This window comes from Meleagris gallopavo, chromosome 8 (genome assembly GCF_905368555.1).
Source record: "Meleagris gallopavo chromosome 8, MGAL_WU_HG_1.1, whole genome shotgun sequence".
Classification (NCBI taxonomy): domain Eukaryota; kingdom Metazoa; phylum Chordata; class Aves; order Galliformes; family Phasianidae; genus Meleagris; species Meleagris gallopavo.
Genome location: NC_139411.1, coordinates 18,778,763 through 18,791,111, shown reverse-complemented (window position 1 = coordinate 18,791,111; position 12,349 = coordinate 18,778,763). Strand labels below are relative to the sequence as shown.

The window sequence follows — 12,349 nt, the reverse complement described above, 5'->3', positions numbered from 1 at the left end:
TCCACGCATGCTCAAGTTAAAGAGAAAAAGCAAACAGAGGGGGAAAGAAGCCCAACAGCTCGCTTGCACACGCACGGAATAAAATAAATAGCTGAAGGCTGCGTGTTACATAAGCAGCCTCGGAGCCCCCTGGTGCACCTCCAAGTCAAACAGCACTTTGATGCTTGCAACTTTCTCTCTGGATAGGATGACAATGTTTTCCTAGTTTGTTAGCTCTGCAAATGTTTGCTCTAGATATTATCAATGGGCATATTTTATTTAAAGGAGGATATTAACATTTAAAACAATGAACCTCTTCCCTAGGCTGTAAACAAACACAACAGTCTGGCAGTAAAACACAGGTGGAAATCAGGGCTAGCCGTTCACTTGTGCATTTTACAGCAGAAGCGGAGTGGAGAATGCCCTGGGGCTGCACCATGCCATGGGTGAGGCAGAGAGTGCACAGGGTGCAGCCTAGGTTCTGTCTCTGATGTACACTGTGGAGTGGGAGGTGGCTCACCATCACCTGTCATCTGATGCTGTGTGCTGCTGTGGGGTTAGGTAAGGACCTGCGCTGACCACAAGCTCTGCAGCCTGGATCAGCCTTTGTGTGAGATCTTCGTAGGGGCAAAGCCCTTTCTGCTTTGGCCCAGAAGCTACTGTAGGTGGGGGTGTGGGTGCTGAGCTGCTGAAACCTCTGCAGAAGAACACAGCAAAGCACACCTATTGTTCATCAGAGAGAGGAGAAACCTAATGTCATGAATGTTTGTAGAGCCATGGAAACTGTGTGCTTTCTTCATCTGCTATACATAGTGTATATAAAAAAAGAAACCGTGTCTAGCAAAACTTGCAAAAATTCTCATAGATGAGACATGTTGGGCAGAATAGGTTGTAGGCTATAGGTGCATCTCATCCTGGGTGCCATTAGAAGCTGGGCTTCTTTTCAAATGATTATTTTGCTCTAATACTGTAAAATGGCCTTATGTTGCAGGAACCATCAGTGTGAAAAGTGAGGAGGCTATGAAATACAACTACATGTCCTCCTCTTTTCTTACTCTGGATTCCATGCATGAATTATACAACCATGTGCTTTGAGGATCTTGCAGTCTCCTGACTTTCTGCTGGAGCCCTGTGCACACCTAAGCAACACAGCTCAGCCTTGTGCCTGGGAAGCAGCCTGTGCTGGTGAGTAGTGGTGAGAGCCTCGCATCCTGGCTGGGAGTCTGCCGGGTTGGGGCTGTGGGGTATGGTTTGCCCATGCCCATCATGGGGTGTCATTGGCTTAATACTGGGGATGTCAGGGAAGCTGTGTCCTCTTGACCATGTGGTGCCAAAGGTGGCTGTTCCAAATGTTAGAGACTACAGAAACAGAATATCCTGAGTTGGAAGGGACCCACAATAGTCATTGAGTCTAACCCCTGGCTCCACAAAGGACCACCAAAATGCAACCTCTGTGTCTGAGAGCATTGTTCAAATGCCATTCATCAGCTATACCACAGCACACAGCCATCTTCTAAGCTACAGAAGCACATATCTCACCTGTTAAGTTCTAGTATTATCGTTTCTGATTTTTTACTTTTTTTTCCCCTTTGAAAAGCATATGAAAGAGTCTAAAGATATTATTTGTTTCCACAGGACCCAAAGGAGTCCTTTCCCAGACATGGTGTCCTCACCCAGACATCTCTGTGCAGGACTGTGCTCCTATGGCACCTTACTGGGTGGGCTGACAGAGCACAGTCCTGGCCCCCAGGGGGACTGAGGGCAGTGCAGTGAGTTACACCATGCAGTTATCTCACAGCAGAGCACAGAGGGGACGCAGCTGCACCCCATGGGGACAGGGAGCTGAGTGCAGCCCTATAGCCCTGCACAGGGCCACCCCTTGGAGCCTTCTCTGGCCTGTGGCCCCCACCAAGTAGCAGAGGGATTTGGGATGTCCTGGAGCACCCACTCCTGGCACTGTGGCACAATAGGGAGGGGAAAAGGCTGTGCAGTGTCTTGGTTTTCGTGGGTCATGTCTCCGGGTGATGGTATCCCTCTGAGCAGAGCCCTGCTGTTCTCCAGCCCCCGGCAGACAGCCCCTGGCATGTCCAGCAGCCGGCGTGGTTTATCTCCTTGGATAAACAAAGGGCTGCTGGAATTTGAAACTTGTTCCCAGTTGAGGGTCCAAAGCCCGCTGCAGTCCCTGCACAGCTGCTCTGACCTGTGCCTTTGTGTTGACATCTAAAATGCAGTGAGCAGCAGTGCAGCTCCTAATGGTGTGAGGCCGTGCCAGGGCTGTGTGGGCACAGGAGTTGGTATACACCCAGGTCTGATGCACTGACTGGCAAAATAGCTGTGAGCCTCACTGTTCGGTGGGGAAGCTGCGTGTGCACACGTAAGTGCAATGCATCTTGTAACACCAGGTGTGCAGCTAAATAAAACATCAGTAGTGCTTCGAGTTCTTTGCACGAGAGAACTTAATTCTGTGTTTTTTTTTTTTTTTTTTTGGTTGGTTTGGTTTTTTTTTTTTTTTTTTTTTTTTTTTTCCCCCTATTTAATAAGAAGGAAATGAGAGCCACTGGGAAAAGCTGCACTCCGCTCCCCGCACCGCCCGCATACGCGGGGCCCCGGGCGCTGCCCACTGCCGCGGGAGGAGCGGGGCGTTGCGGGGCGGTTCCGTCCCGAGCGGCGCTGCAGGCGGGAGGTGCGGCGGTGCGCGCCCCGCACATTACCGGGTGCCCGCGGGGCAGCGCTCGGCACGCGCGCACCGCAGCCCTCGGCTTGGGGAGGGGAGAGTACGTGCTGGCGGCCGGGCTGAGGGCAGGGGATCGCTCAGGGAGAAGGAATGCCAAAGGGCACGGTGAGTATTATCCTTAATTCTGTTTCTGTGCTGAATCGCCCCTTATTTAATATAGGCGTTCTGCCGAATGCGTGTTGTTAACGAGGTTTCACTTTCCTACCTTTTCGGCGGCTCTATGTTCATCGAAGGTTCTTAGCGAACCCTTCGGGGCTCCCAGGTCGGCGGTGAAAGTGCCTCGGGAGCGCCGCGCCCCCGGACCACCTGCGGGCACCGCGGCGGGGCCCCGCGCCGTGCGGGCTCGCGTTCCGGGCCGGCGCCCCACGGCTCGGGCGCGGGCAGGGGGCGAATTTTTCAGATGTTTTGGAGCAAACACCATTTGCTTCCTCGGGGAGAAGTTTGGCCGTCGGTCCTTAGGACGTACGGTTGCGTAAGCGGCCCTCTGAGAGACCCGCGCGGCCGTCACGGAGCGGCTGGAGAGCGAGGACAGGTGAGGAGGCGCGGGGCCGCTGCTGGAGCCCCGGCTCGAGCGCTCGGGCAGCTGCGTGCGGTGTCAGCGCGTGCGGTCAGCTCTGCCGCATCACGAGCGGTTGGTTCTGCGCCCTGCTGCTGGGCTGAGCCGTCACCCGATGGTCTGCTTTAGCCGCGCGTGGGTCTGGCTGCGTGTAACTTCAGCACGCCGTGTATGTGCTGCACCTTTTTGCAAACGAAGCCTTTATTTTCTAGACGACAGACTCAGGTATCATAAAGGTTTTGTGAATGCTGTTGCGTTGTGCTGGACAGATGGACAGACAGACATCAAATTCTGCAAGGGGAGCCCTGTGGTTGCCTCTCATCCCACCTGCGTGTAACTGATTCTCCTCTGTGTGTGCCCACGGTGCTGAATGTGTGGCACAGACCTGTAGCCACACTGCATGGCAAAGGGGGTTATGCAAACAGCACCGCTGTAACTGGCACCATGAGACCCCACATCCAGCAGGCTGTAAGCTTCCCGTAATCTCATGATTTACTCCAGACTGGAAAGCACTGCTGCTTTTTCAGGCAGCTCTGGGACTCCTTCTTGTTCCTATTTCTGCAATGTTTCTCTGCTGCGATTCAGCTGCAGCCGCTAAGAAAGCTCAGAGGGCACCACTGCTGCTGCGTGGTATGTGTGTGCTTGGAGGTGGCAGCGCGCTTTGGCATTCACAGAGCTTGGAGGAGCAATGGTGTGCTATGGCAGCCTGTGCTTAACAGGGGAAATCACTCGTCCCTCTAACCTGAAACAAACTGAGTTAAGAAAAATGTGATTTTTACTGCTTTTCTTATGGCTGCAGTTTGGATTGTCTCATAGTCTGGTAGCTTTAAAAAGTAGATTAAAAACAAAGAAACAAAGAAAATCCTTCATTTTATCCATTCTTTCTAAGAGGAAAAGGGTTTCGTTTCATTCCAGCAGCCCAAGGAGAGCTGGCCACATCTCCCAGGCGCTGTGTGGTTGAGGATGCCTTGCAGGTGGTGCTGGGAGCAGTGGGACTGCTGTGCTGTGGCATTTTTGCGGGTGGTGGCTCCCAGCTGTGACCTGGGGCACTCTGAAAGGTGTGACCCTTTAAAACCAAAGCCCGCAACGCCCAGGCTGCTCACTCTTTTTATTCATCGGAATCAGAGATGTTTGCTGTGGTGGCTCAGCAAACCGCAGAGAGAGCTGTGCTTTCTTCTCGGGAGCTGCCTGCACTTGCTGCAGTGTAGCAGGAGGTGAACTGCAGCTAGCAAGTGCCAGCAGTCAGGCAGCCCTGGGAGAAGACACCCATGCGGCCTCTGTCCTCCTCTTGCTTAAGCCTGTGGGGTGTGTACATGAGGGTGAGTTACGATCTCCTGTGTTTGTCTTTCTAGTAAGATAGGGGCTCCAGTTGGGACCTCGGGTGGGTTCTGCAGCCCATGCGCAGCCTTCCCTGCGGTGGGAGTCTCTGTGGGCTGAAAATGGTTGCAGGCAGCCCCACTTTGTGCTGTGCCTTGAGGTGCTGTAGCACTGCCTCGGCTGTGCTGACAAGTGGGTTTGCAGCTCTGGCATTGGCAAGGTAGGCACGGCTGTGGGCAGCTTCAGCATCCGCTCGTCTCTACTGCACTAAGATGAGCCAGCAGTTTGTAACAGGCTTCTTCCCAGAGCCTGAGGGCTGTGGTACTGCCCATGGAGCCAGGTGATGTATTTCATTAGGGAGCTGGGATGAGTTCCCTCTTCATTAGTAAACGTGATCAAGTACCTTGCATGCAGTGCAGAAGCCATTGGGAAACTGCTGCTTGGCTGTAGTTTGGTGCTGGTGATTTGCAGGCCGTCACAGAGCAGTGTCTGCTGGCTGCCTTTCCTTGGCACTTACAGCAAATGAAGCAGCACTTCTATGCTATTGTTTGTCATATTTATTAGTTTCTGCTCATTTCATTTGTTGAAGTAATGGACTGAGAGCAGTACCTGAAGTGGTCATCAACATTTGCTTTCAGTCAGCGTTACAACTTTTTTTCCAAAGGGTCAATGGGCCTTTTCTCTCCTTTCTTGGTGTTTTTTGTTGTAAGATGATTATATTGACTCTGGTATGAATTTCAGGGTATGGTGTAAATAACAGAGTTGTGAGCAGCTGTGTGTAACTGTGGTCTCTCTACACGTGTTGTGTGCCCAGTGTGTGCAGCAGCAAGCAGGGCTGGGAGCTGGTGCAAAGGTACGTCGGGGAAGTCTCTGTATTGAGTTAAAATGAATGTGGAAGTAATGCCTCTGAGATACACTGGGCTCCTAGAAAATGCTTTTTAACTATTAAATATTGTTTTCATTACCCATAGTGGTTATCACAAGAACCTGTGGGGTTTTCATGGAATCTTGTCCTTGAATGCTTTCTGGACAGTAAGTGCATTAGTTGCTGCCAGAAGGTCCCAAAAGTAGTATCCAGAAATAATGGTAACATGCTGCCCTGAGCCATGTGTGAATATTTAGCTACAGTGCACACTGTTGTTGTAATTCGCCGGTGGGCTACTTACAGAGAACAAACTGCTCACCCTTCCCACCTCTCAGGGCTTAGTGTGCACTCAGGGAGGGACTGGGAATTGTAAATTTTCCTTCTGCTAGATGGTGGCTGGCCTGTGCTCCTCGGGAGCACAGAGGAAATGGTTCTTCTGGTCTTGATGCTTGGTGATACCACCAGAGCAATGTCCATGGATTGCCCAGAGATGTGACTGCACTTCTGGGTTTCCTCAGACATCTGTTTGTTGCTGTGCTTGGGGATTTGCGCACACACTTGCTTACGCTCCGCACCATACATAATGTTTAAAAACCTCTCTTGAATTCATTCTGAGCATTAGGTAAGAATGCAGATGAAAATACAGTAAAATAGACTTCAGTTCTTGATTAAAAAGTTGGAAGTGAAGTTCCAGATACGAGATAGGTAGGAGAACAAAACATTGTCTAGGACCATTTAAAAAAAAAAAAAAAAAAAAAAAAGGTGTTTCTTAGCTCTTGCATAGAACCCTGTAGGTGAGTTTGGAGTACAAAAGTGTGGAATGTTTCAGCTCGCCACTGCCTTGCTCCTGCATCCCTTTTCTGCACAGGACCTGAGGTAGCTTTGAAGTTGGGAATGTAACTCCCCACGCACAGCCCCCAGCAGGACAGTGCTGACCTTTCTCTCTCCCTTTGTTCAATGTGGAAACAGTTTCCCCCTCTTCCACCCTCCCCCCCCTCCCCCAATTCAAAGCTTCCTTCCTTCCTTCCTGCAGTTTCTGGATTTGTACCAATGTGGATGTGATGACTCACATTTCCCAGATGCGAAATGCAAATCTGCAAAGTGGGATCTTTCCTCTGCCTCTATGGGGGTTTCTTGGAGTCCGTGCTGCTGTTGAGCTTCTTAAATAGCACGTCCAGCATGAGCCAGATGGTTTTCCTGCTGGCTGGAGCATTTTGGGGGCTTATTTAACAAGTCATATATTTCTGGGACAATGTTTAATAAATTCTGTCTTTGTGTTCATTGTATGCACATCTTAAACTTCTTTGGCTTTGAGAACTTCTCGAGGACCACTGAAACATACTAACTTAGTTTGTGGATGCAGGCAGATACCTCTTCATCGTGTCCCTTCATCGTGTCAACCATCCTTGAGCTGGTTGACAACATCAGTCCGCACTGACAGAGGTGCTTTGAGCTGGTTTAGGCAACGCAGTGGCTGTTGGCACTGAGTTAGGAGTTGCTGGGATAGGGCTGAACTCTGTTTGGCTGCGGCCATCTGTGCCCATCTCTTTTTCACCATGATCACATGCCATGCCCAGTGCTGCAGCATGTTACTGTACTGGGGGGTTCTCTCCCTGTTAACTGTATCTGTTGGGCACTCAGCTTTTACACAATTCTGCCCTTAAATTACACTTTCTTCCAACCAAACAAATGAAGTCATGCTATCTGATCTCTTTCACCTAACAAACCAACAATGTTTTTTCTAGATAAAGGCAATAGGCATCTGAGAAATGTATTTATTAACAGTCCTCTGTTGATTCTGTTTTTCTCTGATAACTGAAGTTCTGAAACAGCATTTAATTAGCTTGAATGTTCCTTGGCGTGGCTATGGCATGATGTCAGAAGTAGCAAATCTGATGAGCAAAATTGCATCTCATTTACTTGAGAGGTTGGAAAAAGTGTTCCTGCGGGCAGACAGAATGTTGGTATGGAAATGGGCTGGGCAGAAAGAGCTGAAAACAGCAGCATTTCCTCTCATGATGGAACACAACAGCCAGGTAATTCCTCTGCTTGAGAGGTGTCAGTGCTGTGCTCTAGCACATCTAGGGCTTTTTGTATAAGAGCTGGTTTTGTTAGAGAGTGTGGAATTGGTATGTTCTTCTTCCTCGTCTAAAGCAATTCATTATATACTGAAGGACCTGATGCCTGCCCTAAATCTGTGAAAATCTCAGCAGTCAGAACAGGATTAAATTGATCAAACTTGGTTTTCATTTTTTGCACACTGATGTGTGACTATAAAATAAATAAGCAGCGCAGAGAGGAAGCACAGCACAGGGAGCTTTGGGCAGCTCCCATTTGGGTTTGCTGAGGCACCTGGAGGAGCTGTGTGTAGGACAGCACAGCAAGGCAGTGCAAGGGTGGATGTGTAACTTGGTGTGCTGTAAGTTGTTCCATACCTGGTACATCATGTGCTGCTGTTCATGAAACCAGCATTTCACCTTGGTCTCATTTGTGGTTCTTTCTGTTAGTGTTCATTTGTCTAGCCTGATGAAAAGCAAATTTAAGGGAATAAATAAAACAGTTTCATCCAGCTTGTTTATTCTTAATGAACTTAATTGTGGAAAGAGTAATCTTACGAGAAAAGAAACCTACATGGTTTAATGGTGCTTGTCAGGTACACTGCACAGAAGCAGCCCCTGTGTAAGATGCCCTGTGAGCTTCCAGGTATTGCTGGTGTGCCAGAAGGGTGGGAGAGTGAAATGCTTCACATCAGATCTGTTGTGTGGGCATCTGAGGTGTTTCTGCACAGAGCTCTTAGTGGGCAACTTTGCTGTCTTGTATAACTAGATGAGGAAGCAGCTTTTGGGAGACGTGTGAAAAGCTCATACTCTGTGAATCTTAGTTGATGTTAGCCTTTTGCTCCTAGGGAATATAACAAGCAAGTAAATGGTGTTGGCAATATATCACTGCCTCCTGGCAGTAAAGGGCTATGCAGCTTGCACCGAAACGCTAACAAATAGATGGGGAAAGAATGAATGGAAGAGTCTGTGAAGGTGGTGACAGTACGAACTGATGTGTGAAAGCAAGCAGAGTGTTTTATGGAAGTAAGTGAATCAGCTAACACTTGTGGACTGATTTGAAAAAAAAAAAAAAAAGTTTTTTTTCTTTAGGTGAATTTGAAAGCTTATAGTTGCTTAGAGTTTATCTAATACAGCCTGCCCTAACTGAATTGCCTGCACAAGGGGAGCATGATGTAACAGTGCAGGGTTTGAAGGATGCAGGCTGAACAGAGCTTCCTTCAGAAAGCAGGTTTGTAGGCAGAAATTGCTGGCAACATATTTCAATATACTGGTGTTACTTTACTGATAAAGGAAGCTTAGCTCAGCTGAGATATTTCTCAGCAAATTTAAAATATTAATCATTTTCCCTTAAATTTTTTTTACTGTTTTTGATGCGAGTTCAAGGTTATCTTTCATTATTGCGGTGTCAATGAACTTAGGGGTAAACCAACATTTCCCTGTAACAACGGTTCTTTGAAATACCGCAGGTTACTCTTTCAGCTAATTCAGAAACTGCAATTTAAGTAATCTGAGGATCTCATAATTGTGGATTCCTTAGATGGGGTGAATTTCTATTGTAAATAGCTCTCGAAAAAAACCAAACAGAAAACAAAACAAAAACAAACAAAAAACCAACAGTGTACTCTGTTCTTTTTCTTTTCTCCTAATTTCATCTGGAAGATGTTTTAAGGAATATCACTCTCTATGTATCAAGAATTTTAAAAAAATGTTGAAGGTAATTCTTACTGTCTGATCATTCGTATTTTTATTTTGATATTACTTGTGATAAGCTGTTTAAAGTGAAACCAATGTCTCTGAAAGGATTATTGATAATGGGATCTAGTTGAGAGACGATTACGAGATTGGTTAGGACAACAAGATAAGAGGATAATTATAGAGTCCTTCTTTGAAATCTCTTGTCTTTTGGGTTCCTAAGTTGTCACACATGGTGACAAATGGTATGTGTGTGACTATCCCATCTGAACAGCTAGCATGTGCATTTCTTCATGATGGCTCCTTGACCAGTGAACCAGTGACGTCAGGAAGGAAACTGAGATAGAAGATCCAGGATTGTTGGGTGGTTTGGGTTTTGTTTTTTTTTTTTCGTTCTTCACAACTGCTGTAGCAGTACAGTACCAGTTCGGGGCCAATCCTTATTTCTGCAGAGTTTTCTTGCATTTCTTAGCCAGGTGTTTGGTCTTGTATACTTCCTAATGTAGTGGTTTCTGAGTAACAGTTCAGAATGTTGTGATAAATTGCCCATAGTTGGTTTGTGGGGTCACGCTAAGTGGCAGAGCCTGCACAGTCTGCTTCTGAAGTGTTTCCATTTGTGAGTCTGCTGATAGGAGTGTTTGTGTGTTTTACAGGACATTGGGCAGGCTGAGCTGGTCATGTGGTTGTAAATGCTCTGCTGCTCCAATGGAGAGGACTGAGTTTAATGGGAAGAAATAAAGCCTTTTTATCATTTCTTTTGTGACTGGTTGTTAGAGACATTCCTAGTTTTTTGTTTTGTAGATAGCATCAGTCTCTTTCTTCTCCCCCCTTTTTAAGTTCTTTAAAGTTTTGCCGTTTATGGTATCTCTATCTCTTATCATTGCTGTCTAAATGCAAGATAACTCCCTAATGTGTGTCTTGCTGCTCCATAGTCACTCTTTTCCTCTTCTAGAGCCATCTGTGCCTTTCCAGTGTAGCCGTTGAAGAAAAAAGAAAAGCATAATACAATCTGGTGAAACTGGTTTTCTGTTTTCCTACTGTCTCATTCTTCCTCATGCAGCTCAGTGTTCACTTCTGTAGTACTTCAGCCCTTGCTGCTTACGGGTCGGATTTTCTGCCAGAGGCCCCCTGTTTTTTTTGCAGAGGCCTTTCTTGTCCTTGGTCTCTTTAAGACTTAAGCCAATCTCTTACCTCTTGTGGTTGGCTATTTTTTTCAAGCATTCTATTCAGTTACGTCTCCCTGAGTTCCTTGAATGTGAACGTGGAACTGTTTGTGAAAAAACTTGCTCTGATATTCTGCTTGCTGACAGTTCAGTGTGTGTATGGAGTTGAGGGGATACAAGCTGAGGAGCTGTACAGGAACACCAGAGAAGTAATAGAAAGGAATTTTTAAATGGCTGGAAATCTGGAAAGCAAAAATAAAACATTTCTAACAGGGCAGATTGGTTTCTTGTGTTAAACTTACCAAAAAACTCAGTTTTCTCTATGAAGAAAGAGGTGTTCATTGACACAAAATTTGGAAGCTGTAGATCTGGGCTGTGGTAATTAGAAGTACACCCTTAAGTAGCATGGAAAGTTCTTGCTGGTCTTTCCTGCAAATGATGTAATCGAGCAGCTGCACCAATATGCACTCGTCAGAGGCACTTTTCTTGAAGCTTTAAAGATTTCCTAAGAGCTAAAAGAAGTTTCTGGATCTAGTTGAAATGCAGCTTGGTGAGGCTGAATGGAAGACTGAGCATGAAGAATGTGCTGATCTGCTCAAGACGTGTCAGTTGTTTGTTAACTTTCAGAGGATTTGATTTCACGAAGGCAATCTGTTACTGGTGAGTAGATGGGTTTTTTCAATGTTTCTACAATGTGCGTGCAGTCAGTCATGTTCTTCCTGGTCAGAGAGAGATTTACTTTTCATAGCTAACAAAGTATCATTTTTTTTCTTGACCTCCATCTGTTCCTTTGTCTTTCACTGTAGCGTTTGATGTTTCCTTGGCAGCTTCTGTGTTGTCATTTTCAGAAGTTTCCCACTCTTTCTTAGAACGCCTAGAGTGCAGGGAAGGCACGTGCTGTGATTTTATCCTTGTGATAGATAAGGTCTTGGCTACCTTCGGGCTGGTTAGGAAGTCTAGGGTTTCCTGATAATCTTATCAAAATAATATGATTGCTCTCAGCTAAACTAATTCACATATGAATCATTTTATCTGCTAGTAAAATGCATAAAGGCTCAGTAGTAAACATATCTGCCTTTATCATATCAGATGCTGATATTACATATGACCAAAGGAGGAAAATTCTTGTATTGCAGAGGACATTTTTAGGCAGGAATAAGATTGGCAAGACGTGACAGCTAATATAAAGTAAATGGGAATATCACTGATCCTGGCAATTCTTTTCGAGATCTAAATTCTAGCATTTAAGGAGAGGTTTGGGTTTGTTAATTTGAATCATAGAATCATAGAGTTGCTCAGGTTGGAAAAGACCTGTTGTAGGTTGCCCCAACTGTGAAGCTGAGCAGAAAGATGTTTCTGTGAGGCTGAAGCTTGGCATAGGCTTGTCTTTTGTGCTTCCAAAAGCCATCCGTTCAGTGTGTTCAACACTTTGAATAAAACTGGGTATGTGTTGCTTGGCTACCTATCTTGCAATGTATGTATTTGACTCATTTACACACTGTTTGTATTGTATATTATACTACTCTCACATTTAGGTGGTTTAAGGTTAGTTGGAATTAGCCTATCAAAATATGTATCTGTATATAACACATATATTTCCCTTAGTTAAAGACTTTCTTCTATTACTGCTGTAGATTATAGTAGTGCAATATGACAAATACAGTACTTGTATACTATCCTTATTAGAAGTAAAACAAACAAACAAAACAATAGTGACTTTGAGATTAAAATAAAACTATCATAATTTTACAGGGCTCATGGTTTCAGCTGTAAGCCTTCCAAGAAAAATAATGATCCTGGTGGCAGTTTGGTATCATATGGCGTGTGTTGTCCAGTAGAAGAGCACATATGGCATTAAGTATCCTAATTGGTTTCTTTTGAAAGGTAAGCTTGTGTGAGTGAAGGGAAATAGCCTGCCTTGCCTTTTCATGCCCGATTAGTTTCTGCAAACAGATCCTGCATATGGAAGGAAAATAAAATGAA

At 45.9% G+C, this 12,349-nt stretch overlaps 1 protein-coding gene across 8 annotated transcripts in view; it reads left to right on the top strand.

Annotated features, from left to right (window-relative positions):
- The first annotated feature begins 994 nt into the window (after positions 1–994).
- SLC16A12 (solute carrier family 16 member 12) overlaps positions 995–12,349 on the top strand; it is a 28,164-nt gene continuing 16,809 nt past the window's right edge. For 2 of the 8 annotated variants that reach the window (XM_085229713.1, XM_085229715.1), the window contains exons 1-2: positions 2,680–2,818; positions 12,119–12,250. Coding sequence is in view for 1 of the 8 variants with exons in the window: in XM_085229712.1 (XP_085085838.1) it covers positions 2,527–2,818 (292 nt within the window). In the remaining 7 variants the exon portion in view is untranslated. Of the gene's footprint in view, positions 1,165–2,253; positions 2,354–2,488; positions 2,819–2,894; positions 3,246–4,379; positions 4,589–10,901; positions 11,027–12,118; positions 12,251–12,349 lie in introns of those variants that run through there. The other 6 variants (XM_085229714.1, XM_010714501.4, XM_010714500.4 and 3 more) reach the window with 6 other exon arrangements.